The following is a 12,134-nucleotide window of genomic DNA, read 5'->3' as shown; positions in this document are numbered from 1 at the left end:
ATGGAGACTCATCAGACCAGGCAACATTTTTCCAGTCTTCAACTGTCCAATTTTGGTGAGCTTGTGCAAATTGTAGCCTCTTTTTCCTATTTGTAGTGGAGATGAGTGGTACCCGGTGGGGTCTTCTGCTGTTGTAGCCCATCCGCCTCAAGGTTGTACGTGTTGTGGCTTCACAAATGCTTTGCTGCATACCTCGGTTGTAACGAGTGGTTATTTCAGTCAAAGTTGCTCTTCTATCAGCTTGAATCAGTCGGCCCATTCTCCTCTGACCTCTAGCATCAACAAGGCATTTTCGCCCACAAGACTGCCGCATACTGGATGTTTTTCCCTTTTCACACCATTCTTTGTAAACCCTAGAAATGGTTGTGTGTGAAAATCCCAGTAACTGAGCAGATTGTGAAATACTCAGACCGGCCCGTCTGGCACCAACAACCATGCCACGCTCAAAATTGCTTAAATCACCTTTCTTTCCCATTCAGACATTCAGTTTGGAGTTCAGGAGATTGTCTTGACCAGGACCACACCCCTAAATGCATTGAAGCAACTGCCATGTGATTGCTTGGTTAGATAATTGCATTAATGAGAAATTGAACAGGTGTTCCTAATAATCCTTTAGGTGAGTGTATATATCCTTTGTCAGGTTGTGAATCTGAAGACTCAGCCATGAACCTGGGTCAATCCAGATGTGCAAACCTGTCAGATGGTTAACCCCAAAAGACTCATCTGTAATAGCTGCCAAAGGTGGTCCTTGTATTGACTCAGGGGGGCGAATACTTCTCTAACCAATACTCATTGCAATGTGTTTATTTTTCATGAACTGTTGTTCATTGTGGAGTAGGTTGTATAATTCATAGGTGGAAAAATCCCATTTAAATGCATCACAATTTTAGGTTGTAACAACAAAATGTGAGAAAGTCCAAGGGGGGTGAATACTTCACATTAAACTCATCTTCCACTGTATTAAACTCATCAAGGATGTTTACTTTGGAATACTATTAAATACATATCTTTAAGTGATGCAAGTATGTTTTTCAGATGTTCTATTTTTTCTCATGTACACTCTAAACTGGCTTTGTTACTAAAAGACTCAGGTATTATTGTAACATTTTGTGCTTTTGATGTGTGAAAGTGTGAAAGTGAAATGTTCCCAATCAGCAAGAAATAGGACCAGCTTGAGGAACTTCAATGACATAAGGTTGACATTGCCCTGTCTGTGAACACAAACTCTGCCCATGAAGGAAATGTGCTGGATTCCCTTGCATGTTTGCCTTTGCCCTCTTATTCCAAAGTATTTTTAATTTTTATAGTATGGTATTTAACGGTGACCTAAGGGGTCACCTAAGTTAAAAATGCTAAACTGCTGTGAACTATGGTGGATATTAACTAAAGTCTCTAGAATTAAAATACTTCAGGACTAAATTAACATGCAGCATCATTTTGCCCCTGTTGTGTTATAAACGAAGACAAAAAAAAAAAAAAAGACTTGACTAGTACTGAAGGCATGTAAGACTTTTGTTATTGGTGCCTCATCAATCCCAGTTACTTCACACAGTACATGCAGTAAGGGTGAGATCTTAAATGCCATGTCATTAACTTACAGCACGTGCCTTTCTGAAGTTTTTTGATCTCACAAGCTGTGGTAGTTACCCTGTAATGCAATCCACTCCTGTGCATTATGTTTTATCATACAAAGAGCCCCTTTTAAAGCATTGTAAAGAGTCCCACCTGCGAGGCAGGGGAGGTGGCTGTGCCCCCTGGGGTGACCGCTGGTTTGAGTGGATCAAAATCCAAATCAAGCAGGCTGGCTTCATCCTGCATAGGCCCAGGGGCCTCAAACTGCCAGCGAGAGGGAAAGAAGCAGGTTTTTAGAGGATAGAGAGGAAAGAACGGGACTTGGAGGAAGAGTTCAGTCCTGGTCATGCTTAAATTAATAACTTAATGCAACCTTATTAAGCATGACCTTGTTAAATCAAATGAAATTTGAGGAGGCTAGTTTTCTCCCTTGTGGCCTTGACTGTTGTGGAAGACCTTAAAGTTGACCGGTATTGTATAAATAATCACTCTGACAGCACTAATTACTACTTCCTTATTAGTATTAAGATAAGATGCCATTTATTTTAATTTGTTATCACTTTCTGAGACTCAAGTTTGAATGATTTGACAAAAAGTTCTGTTTGGACAAAAACTGGTCATGTTGGCTTTTACTTATTTTGTCACAAAAAAATGAATGCTGGAAGTTGCAATTCATTTCAAGGCACCCTGATACTACGTGCATGTGATTGACCAGCCTCAAGGACAGCATAAGGAAACGTGAGGAGAATAAAGTACTCACAGTATGCAATTGTGGAAACAAACATCTGTGTTTGACAGAGTGAACAGCTAAAAGCCTGCTGCAAGAATGCTGCAGACGAGGTCCAGAACATAATAAACCAAACTGCACATATGCGTAATGCTAATGAGAAAATAAGCAATTTATTGCAAATATTGACTAGACTACAAAATACTGGTCAGTAGTCATTTTTAGGCTCAGAGTTTTGTACGGAAAACCTTGCTTTAAAGCACCATTTTTGCTTAGTTCATGGTGTCCGTGACTTTTTAGAGAAAATACAAATTAATTCCCATAAGATGATCACGTTGTTTAAATCTAAATTAAAGTGATTTTAATATAACTTTAATATAACTAACTACTGCTGGTAGGAAATGGTCATGTGAAATGGCTAAGGGATTGATTTGGTGTCCTGACCTGTGAGGGGGTTGTAACGCTTATCTCAGGAACAAAACTGTCATCAAAGAAGCTGATGATATTTTCCTGTTTGAGGTCTTTGGAGGGAGTGACTTTAGGAGGAGGAGGAACTGGCGGCCCTGGTTTCAGCTGCAGATCCCACAAGCGCACACACACACAGGAGCGGCCAGCAGTAAGAACAAACAAAAACAAAACAAAACACAGAAACCATCGAGATGTTAGTGAGAACAAAAATAAAACTTTTCACCAAAAGCACAGACACATCCCATCCCATTAGTAATCCAAACCTGCACTCAGGAACTCTATTCAGCTTTTTAGAAGAAAAAAAATTACACAGGCTCCATGATAGTGATCTACAGTAGCCAAATAGCTTTGAAATTATTAGTTTACAGTTTCATATTATATGAATCAGTTGCAAGTAGCAAAAATCTGTACACAGTACACAGCTGAAAGTGTAGGAATAAAATGGTGTAGAGATGATTCATACACTGCAGAGCATGTCTTGCTTGAATTTGTTACTTAAGCATTGTTTCAAGCTCAGATTGAATCTTTATGTGACATTTAAAAAAAAGAGTAATGTAGGAAATCTCTTCAAAAACAGCAAGAAACTATTGAAAACACAAGAATGCATTACTGGAGGAAGAGGCTGCAAAATATGCCTATTTACATATGCCTGTTTTACAGACTGTAAAGTTTGTCAACCCCTTAATGGCTTTGGGGCAATACAATATTCAAGATCCATTTCTGGAAAAGAACGTTTGTGCTACATATAAGTCACAGTCCCACAAAACAAAATGCAGTAAACTAATTTATATCATAATGCTAAATTCACATCACAAATATTTTGGCATTCTCTGCACAAATTTCAAAAGGGTTGCAATGTATCATCTTATTTGGGTCACTTCAGAAACTCCTTTCAAAGGGTTTATATAATATTTATCACAGTACAGCAGTTCAAATAAATACATTAAGTGATTCTGTTGCACAAATCACCTTTACAAATTACTTCCTGTCCAATTTCTCATCTGGCCCCTTTCGAAATTTAAACAGTTTTTGTTTTTCCTAAAAAACAAGAAAATAAACTACACGTACTAGATCTACTGAATAAGTATATAATCAATCAAATAATCAATCAAAAGAACACTGGCTCTAGACCCATTGTAGCAGATTATGATTGGTGTAGTTCCTTTATTTTAAATGGTCATTTGGAGAAACACCAAAATACAAAGTATCACCTTTCCTTTAAAACTGAAAAAACATGTAGTTTTATGTATGATATACATAGCCATACATGCAACACAAATATGTATATTATAGATATTAAGTGGATGTTTAATGCAGTATATAACCAATATATAACAAAATATTTTAATATAAATATGTGGGCACCCTGTGGGCATACACACACAGACACACATTTGCCCAGAAATAAATAATTTCTACCTACCCACAAATTGCAAATTCAAAACACAGTATTTGGTTTGCATTAGGTAGGAAGGAGAATTCTATGTCAAACATAAAGCAGTCATCAAGAAAATAAATCTATTTTGCAGTTGGTGGGTGAGGCCAAAGTTTCATTCTGGTCCTGGCCCAAACTCTATATTTAAATAGAGCAGGAAAAATAAAAAACAGTGTATAAAACTAAGGTAAAGCCTTGAAATTAAATGATAGAACATAAATGTATAAAACATGAATATGACACAAACATTTCTGAAAGGGTACAGGTTGTAGTCAGCTCTTAGCCTAACCTTAAAGCTGGCACAAGGCTTCCCCAGTTCTTCCTTGGAGTATCCATTGTATAAGGCATTGCAGGAAAAGCTATAACTATTATTGCTAGCTGAAAAGGGAGAAAACTGAAAAATATCCTTCTATAAGGGTGACTACGAAGAACAAAACATGAGAACATGACTGATGAGAAAGTCATGGCTACTCCTTTGGTGAAAAGACATTACCTTAGATGGTGACTTAGGAATAGTGGGTGCTGACATGTTCCCAAGAGAAGCAGCAGCAGCAGTGTGGTTTGTGGCCTTGGTTTCGGGGCTGGTGGGAGCAGAGTCATCCTTCAGATTGCATTGGTCTTTGTAACTATCACTGAGAAAGACAATGAGAAAGTGAGTGACTGATCAATACATTGGCCTTATACACCTTTGCCCTGTATGTCTGAACAAAAGTGCTGGATTCTCCCAGACCAGTGAGGAGCTGTTGAGTCAAGCTGGGTTGAAGGCTGATGGGAAATTGGCAAATATACATAGGGACAGGTCAAATCCCTAGATTACTCAATATCCATTGGGGTCCAAAGAGTTAACAGTCTTATGTGTTAGTTTGCTTGGCTGGCATTGCCCACAATAGACTACTGTTGTGTTTTTCAAAGACAGAACAAAAGCAGCATTAACATAATTCTTTCTGCAAAATACACTGGGGTTTCATGGTCACGTAACAAGAGGCATTGTGTGGGTCTTGACATATATTGCAGCAAAGTTAAATCAACTAAAATAAATTAGAAAAAAAACATGGCATTACATTGTGTGTAGCTATATCAATATCTACCAAAAGTCTGGGTTTGCAGATCTGCAATTGATTGATTGCGCAAAACAACTTATTTTATTTTTCATTTTTTAAAGTTTAAAATCAATATAAATATCTTGAAACAAACTACAGTCAGTGTCACTGTAATGCAGTCTAAAGGCTCGTTCGCACTAGAGGTTTGTTTTGTATTCAGTGCGGTTCAGTTCATTTGGAGAAAAGTGTGAACAACAAATTTTGATTGGCAAATGAACCGAACCAAAACAAACTGAAACCACCGATAGAGGTGGACTTGGTTCGCTTGGAAAACTTGAATGTGACACTGGGAGGTCTTGATTATTTTTCAAAAAGAAAACAAGTCCCACATTTCACACAATAGCGTGTAGTTTCGACTGTTCAGTACAAGTTAAGATAACATGTGCATTTATATGTATTTGTTAATTTACTTATTGTTAATCTTACAACAGTTGGATATTTGGCTATATATAAGGGCGTTACAAAGGTATTTCTTTTTTTTCTAAATGGAATATAATGCAATTTATAGGTAACATCAGAGTGTACAATTTGATCTGAAGATGCTGCATGTGAGCGAATCATTTTTCAGTCATTTTGTGGCTTATTTGTATTTTTGTTTGCCGGCAATTGTTACAGTGTGAATGGGGTTTAAGTGTCTCCTATTCAATCCTAAAACCACTACTTTCACTTGTGACTGGTGTTCCATGTGTCATTGTTGATCTTGCAGTAGTACTTGTCAAAATGCTTTTATTTGTAATCGAGACAACAAAAAACATCCAAGCAAATTCAAACAACTGCTTACTTACATGCAGTTTTGGTTAAACCAAACAAAAATATATACCACTTCAACTCACAAATAATAAATGGTTAGCTGGCTTGTTCCTGTTTTTACCTTTGTACTGATTGTGTTGTCTTCAGACTCAGTTTACTTTGTTTTCTGTAGGGAGGTTCAGTCATTTAATACATGATCACCAATGACATTCAACTGAGAATACTTGTAATAATACCACACAATATACAGACGGGTGACAAATTAAAGGAAATACCAGAATAAATGAGTGGAGGAACATAACAAATGCAGATGCCTGCAAAGAGGTGTACTGCATGATAAAATTAAGCAATTAACATCCTATCATGCTCTGTGGCATGTATAAAAATGCTGAGGAGGCTCAGTTGACCTCGAATTTGGATGGATCAAGATGGCAAGAGGAAAGGATCTAAGTGACATTGAAAGAGGGGTCATTAGTGGGGCACCATAGACACTGGTCTACAGAGATGTGGAAAAAAGCGATATGTTCAGTCATCCTTCACCATATTCTCGAACAGTGTGGTGAGTGCATGTGTGGTGTACACCAAGAGGGGGTCCGGAGGATCTGTTATGCTGTGGGGGGCATTTTCCTGGCATGGTTTGGGTCCACTTGTCCCCTTAAGGCCGATTTATACTTCTGCGTAGGTACACATATGTGTCTCTGCATAGCGAAGCAGAGCAGGGGTTTCTGGGTAAGCGCAGCCTGCAGAGGTTCGCAGAGGAGCCGATGCACACTCCTCTGAAATCTCAACAGTGCGTCTCTGCGTCTGTGTGTCCTACGCATCAGGCCTGCGCTGATTGGTTGAGCAGGAGATTCTGAGAGCCTTGGCCGATCGCTCAGTGCTGGGGCGGGTGGTGTACGATGTCCGTCTGTATGCGCTGCAGCAGATCAGAGAAACGATGTGGTGACATACGAAAGTATTTAAATTGTATCTCCTCATCCAAGAAACACATGTGTCCACTTAATGAGTATTTTGTCCCTCAAACTGCACATTGTGTTAATATAATTCACATTTTGTGAACATAATTCACATTTTATCCCACGAAATGCCCACGTATTTCGTGCTTGGCAATATTGGACGAAAGGTAAAATGTACTTTGCTTTCCGTAGACGGAATGAACAATTAGCATTCATGATCAAACAGGTGACTGATCAAGGCATTGATCCAGAGACCCGGGTTTGCAACATGGGACCAGATTAAATCAGAACTTTTACCCACCCACTAATAGCAAACTACAAACCTGTACATCATAGCAGTTACTTTTCTGATTAGAAGAAAGTGTCATCTTACTAAAAATGATGCCGCAACTGAGTACAGTTCTGTACTTTTCTATTAGCAGGTGGGTCAAAGTTTTGATTTAATCCAGCCCATGAACAAGATTTAATTCCAACAGAAATTTATAAACTTGCTGAGCCGATCAGACGAGCGCTATATGAGGTGCAAATCTAATACAATAAATCATGATAATAATATATGATGTGTAGAAAATACCGTGTTTAACCAATCAACATGATTATAAATCTTTCACAATTACTAATTTGTTTACAAACCACATATTGTCGGCTAAATTTATTATATTATATTATTCAGTGGGCTATAGCCTACCACATGAACTGCGGGTCTGGCGGTTGGAGAAGAACGTATTTATAGCTCATTAATTTTGAGGAGTTTAACAGCTGAAACGCCATATATGCATTTAATTCAACATAAGAACGGATATGCAGGAGAAATTCACATTGGCAGAGATGTGTGTATGTATGTTCTAGTGTTAAGTCTCTAGCCAACTATAGCAAGACAAATTAGATCTGCACATACAGGATGCAATTTGTATGTGTGTATGTGTGTGTGTGTGTGTGTGTGTGTGTAGTTTCTGTAATAATAATAAAATAACATGTCATTAACAGTATGTGTTCATTTACATCCATACAATCGTAGGCGCACCATAGAAATAAGGTTTCGTTTTCTGTAGATTGCGATGTGTAAATGCGACACTGCCCCCTATGGACACGTCAACCTTACGTGCAAGTATGTTGGCAGACAGCTGTGCGACCCGCGCATGTATGCAGAGACGCAGACGCAGAAACATACGTCAGCCTGTACAACGCCCACACATGTACGCAGAGACACAGATGCAGAAGTATAAATCAGCCTTCAGAGGGAAGGGTCACTCAGAATAACTTTGTAATGATTTGCAGTGATCACCTTTATCCTATGGTGAAACATTTCTATCCTGATGGGAGTGGTCTCTTCCAGGATGACAATACCCCCATCCACAGGGCACAAAGGGTCACTGAATGGTTTGATGAATATGAACATTTTGTGAATCATATGCTATGGCCTTCGCAGTCACCAGAAATCAACCCAATTGAACACCTATGGGAGATTTTGAACTGACGTGTTTGACAGCGCTCTCCACCACCATCATCAAAACACCAAATGCTGGGATATCTTTTGGAAGAATGGTGTTCCATTCCTCCAGTAGAGTTCCAGAGACTCTATGCCAAGGTGCATTGAAGCTGTTCTGGTGGTAGTCCAACACCTGACTGAGACACTTTATGTTGGTTTTTCCTTTAAATTTGTCACCCGTCTGTATATACATAAATACAGCTATATATCCAGGCTATAGGCTGCATCTTGCAATCACGTTGAAGGCTTTCACTGGATGAACCAATTTAATTCAAGGCACACCACAGTACTATAGTGACACATCCAGACTACCTACCTTGGAGGATTTGTCAAATTCTGTTCTTCCAATTTGGTCATCACATCATTCAGGTTATGATTCAGCTGAACAAGAAGAAAAAAAAAAACAGATTGTCTGAAAAGGCCACAGAGTTCCCCAAATCTTTTCCAGAAAAAGCAAGGGCACTTGTGCAGATGCAGTAGTGGGTGGTGATTTTTAGTTGGTATTTTCTGTAAATTTAATTTTGGAATATTCAATTCATTAAATAATAAGAACAATAACAATATTGGAATCATTTTTCAAAAATGATCAGAATTTTCAAGCTCACAGAGCTATGCAGTCCATAGCTCTGGATAGACTGAAAAACATTGCTTCTGCAGTTACAAATACATTTTGTGTATGTTTCTACACAAAATGCAAAAGTAAAGATAGGAAACGCACTTCAAATCATCACCCCCCATGTATCACTATCACAGTTTTTTTCTGTCTCAAAATTAAAGACATTTGAGGTACTTAAGGTCTAGTTTCTGCACCCCAGAAAGGTAAGAAGACACTGATTTGGGAAAATCTGACCCATGAAGCAGGGCACTTGTTGTATTAAGGAATATTTGATACTTTGCGGTCCTATATCAGACTGGATCCGACATTGTAAAAATGAGGTCACGGCCCTGTGTCTCTTTAAATGCGTCTATTTCATAGAAAAAGACTATTCTCTTCCGGAAAAAGCAGAGCACAGCCTTCAGCAGCCTTTGTAATATTGTGATAAGATGGAAAACACAAGAAATTTATGGGCTAAGCCCCCCCTGCGAGAGTCTGTAGTCAGGAAGTGATAGAGAGAGAGATGCAGGCTCTCACTGCAGACTAAACACCAGCATCAGCATCACGGAGTCAGAAAACAGCTGTCACAGATGTTAAAATAACCAGACAGTAAAGTAAATAATTATATAGATGGAGGCAGAAATTAGACAATATTCTTATGCAAAACCTGCAGCAGAAAGCCTGTCTTACACCCAGATGAATGCAAAAACACAGATAGACCATTGAGCATTGCAACACAATTGCACATTATATATAGCTTTCAGGTGATTGTTATTGCTTATTTTTGTGCATTGTAAATATTTATCTTTCTTTTTTGTTTTCAAACCTCACCACATGTAAATAGTTGTAAATATTGATGTAAAACATTTTACGTTGTTTTTTGCTGGTTACCTTTGTTAGAGGAATACAAAGTGCTGTAAAAAGATTTGTAGCTTTTCTAAAGTTGTGAAGTTATTTATTGACAGAAACATTATTTTTAAAACCGTTTTGCACTTTTTTTATTCATTTGCACCTGGAATAATAGTCAAAAATGACTAATAACAGGCTTTTTTTTTTTCTAAACGTTTGCACTATTTTAGGGTGTCCTTTGGAATAATAAAAGTGAAGTTATTTAAACTTGAGCAACACATTATCTGAAATGTTATATTCTTTACAAAATTAAATTGGACCTGAGCAGACTGACAGCTGCAAAATAACTGGACTGCAAAGGGTTAAGGGCTGAATGGTATTCAGGTGTTTATTCCAAATAACTGGATTTACCAAAAACATTTGTAACTGTGTAAAATGTAATGTTTTCCAGTATGCAGAATAGATGTGATTCTTGAAGGAAATAGTTTTTGTGTGTGTGTGTTTGCAGATACCCAAGTAATGTTGATAAATAATCTATTAAACCTTTCAAATAAGCAGCAAATGAGACATACTTTTACAGAAACACTCTATGTAGGTTCTAAATATCAAGGAAATAATACTTTCTACAAATCCCATTTTGCCACGTAAGACCAAGAATACAACTAAAAGGTATCGCTCACTCACTTTGCCCATCTCTCTGTGGAATTTCTCTTCCAAACCGGCCACGCTCTGGAATGTGTTAACATAGAAGCCAACACGACTAGAAAACACAAGAGCAGAAAGATCATAAATTATCAGACAACACAGATCACAGCCAGGTCAAAAAGGAAAGTAAAAAACTAGTGCTTGCAAGCAGGTAATTTGTAGTAAACTTCAGTGCAAAGTTGCTTTAAAAATCTTAAGTATTGTGAATTAAATCTAGGAGCTTTTCCGTAACTTCAATGCGTTAAGCTAACTATTTCATGTGCACAGATATTTCAAATCATTTATTTCTAAGCAAACAAAGCACACAAAAAACCTAGGATAACAGTAAAATCCTCTCAATTTAAAATCTGTTACAGAAAAAAACAGGATTAGGAAAAATTGTGCTGGGTGTAGTTAATAAAGTTTATTTCAATAAAGTAACTTGTTTTTTGGTAATTTTTAATAGCCTTAAATTGTTTCAAATGGCTTACATTAGCACACATAGTCAATAGAGTTTTACAAGGACTGGGATTGAAATTCCCTGCAAAATAATTCCCCACACACAGATACACACCCTTACTCTGACTCACCTATTCCACAAAGACGGTAACTCTTCCTGGAGATCCAAATTGATCTCCTCAAACACCTTCTGGGCTTTCCCCAGATCCTCTTCTGCCTGGGCATAGCACAAAGATACATTAATTGTGAGCATTGTGAGCACAACATGTTCATAGTTGTAGACCATATTGTATTAATATAGATGGACTGACAAAAGTGCTATCGCCAAGTCACAAAGAATAATACCAATGGAATTGGCTGCTGATTTTTCAAAAGATTTTATGAATAAACATTTAAAATATTTAGAAATAGACTGGACAGTATCTTTGGATCACTTAGTTATTAATGGATACCAAACGAGCACAATGGGTCGAATAGCCTCCTCTCATTTGTAAACTTTCTTACGTTCATATGTATGTTCTTAAACACAAAAAGTATAGTAATCGTTTTATATATTTGGAAAAAAGGAACTGGTAAGTAAACTTATAAATCTCCCAGTACTGCTGAAAAGATGTCACATAATACATATATTTCCAATAGGTGGCAGACAAGCAATGTACAGATGGAAAAAAAGTTGGCAAGAGGTAAAATAAATGGTACTTCTCTGAGCCCCTTGAACTACTTATTCAAGAGGCCAACAGTAGTTATCTGTGAAAACTACTCTTACCTTGCCTTGGAAACCATTTAATTTCACTTCAATTATTGTTTTAAGTTATCTGTTAAAGTAATGGTCCAAAGGTTTATTCCCCTGTACTGAAGAAGTTCATATTAAACCCTCCTTTGTCAAATTCCTGTGGCATGACATCACCAACACTACAAGAACACTGAAGGCTACAAGCACACTGAATCACTGATATCAAATTCGAACAATTGCTGTCCCAGTCAAGGGTCAGTGCATATTCCTCCTTTATATTTTTCATGCTTTCTCTCTTTCCATCTTCTTCTCATTTC

General features: G+C 37.6%; 1 protein-coding gene across 6 annotated transcripts in view; it reads right to left on the bottom strand.

The window, feature by feature from the left end:
- Window positions 1-12,134, bottom strand: part of LOC136712004 (myc box-dependent-interacting protein 1) — an 89,418-nt gene that overhangs the window by 16,675 nt on the left and 60,609 nt on the right. For 5 of the 6 annotated variants that reach the window (XM_066688662.1, XM_066688666.1, XM_066688667.1 and 2 more), the window contains 7 exons: window positions 11,216-11,301; window positions 10,626-10,701; window positions 8,814-8,878; window positions 6,174-6,218; window positions 4,696-4,834; window positions 2,744-2,872; window positions 1,726-1,836 (listed from right to left, as the gene is read on the bottom strand). In XM_066688662.1, the coding sequence (XP_066544759.1) occupies window positions 1,726-1,836; window positions 2,744-2,872; window positions 4,696-4,834; window positions 6,174-6,218; window positions 8,814-8,878; window positions 10,626-10,701; window positions 11,216-11,301 (651 nt within the window). The remainder of the gene's footprint in view (window positions 1-1,725; window positions 1,837-2,743; window positions 2,873-4,695; window positions 4,835-6,173; window positions 6,219-8,813; window positions 8,879-10,625; window positions 10,702-11,215; window positions 11,302-12,134) is intronic. The other variant, XM_066688663.1, reaches the window with a different exon arrangement.

The sequence above is a fragment of the Amia ocellicauda genome, chromosome 16 (assembly GCF_036373705.1).
Source record: "Amia ocellicauda isolate fAmiCal2 chromosome 16, fAmiCal2.hap1, whole genome shotgun sequence".
In the NCBI taxonomy this organism is placed as follows: domain Eukaryota; kingdom Metazoa; phylum Chordata; class Actinopteri; order Amiiformes; family Amiidae; genus Amia; species Amia ocellicauda.
The sequence above is the reverse complement of the archived record's forward strand: the minus strand, read 5'-3'. Positions and strand labels throughout refer to the sequence as shown.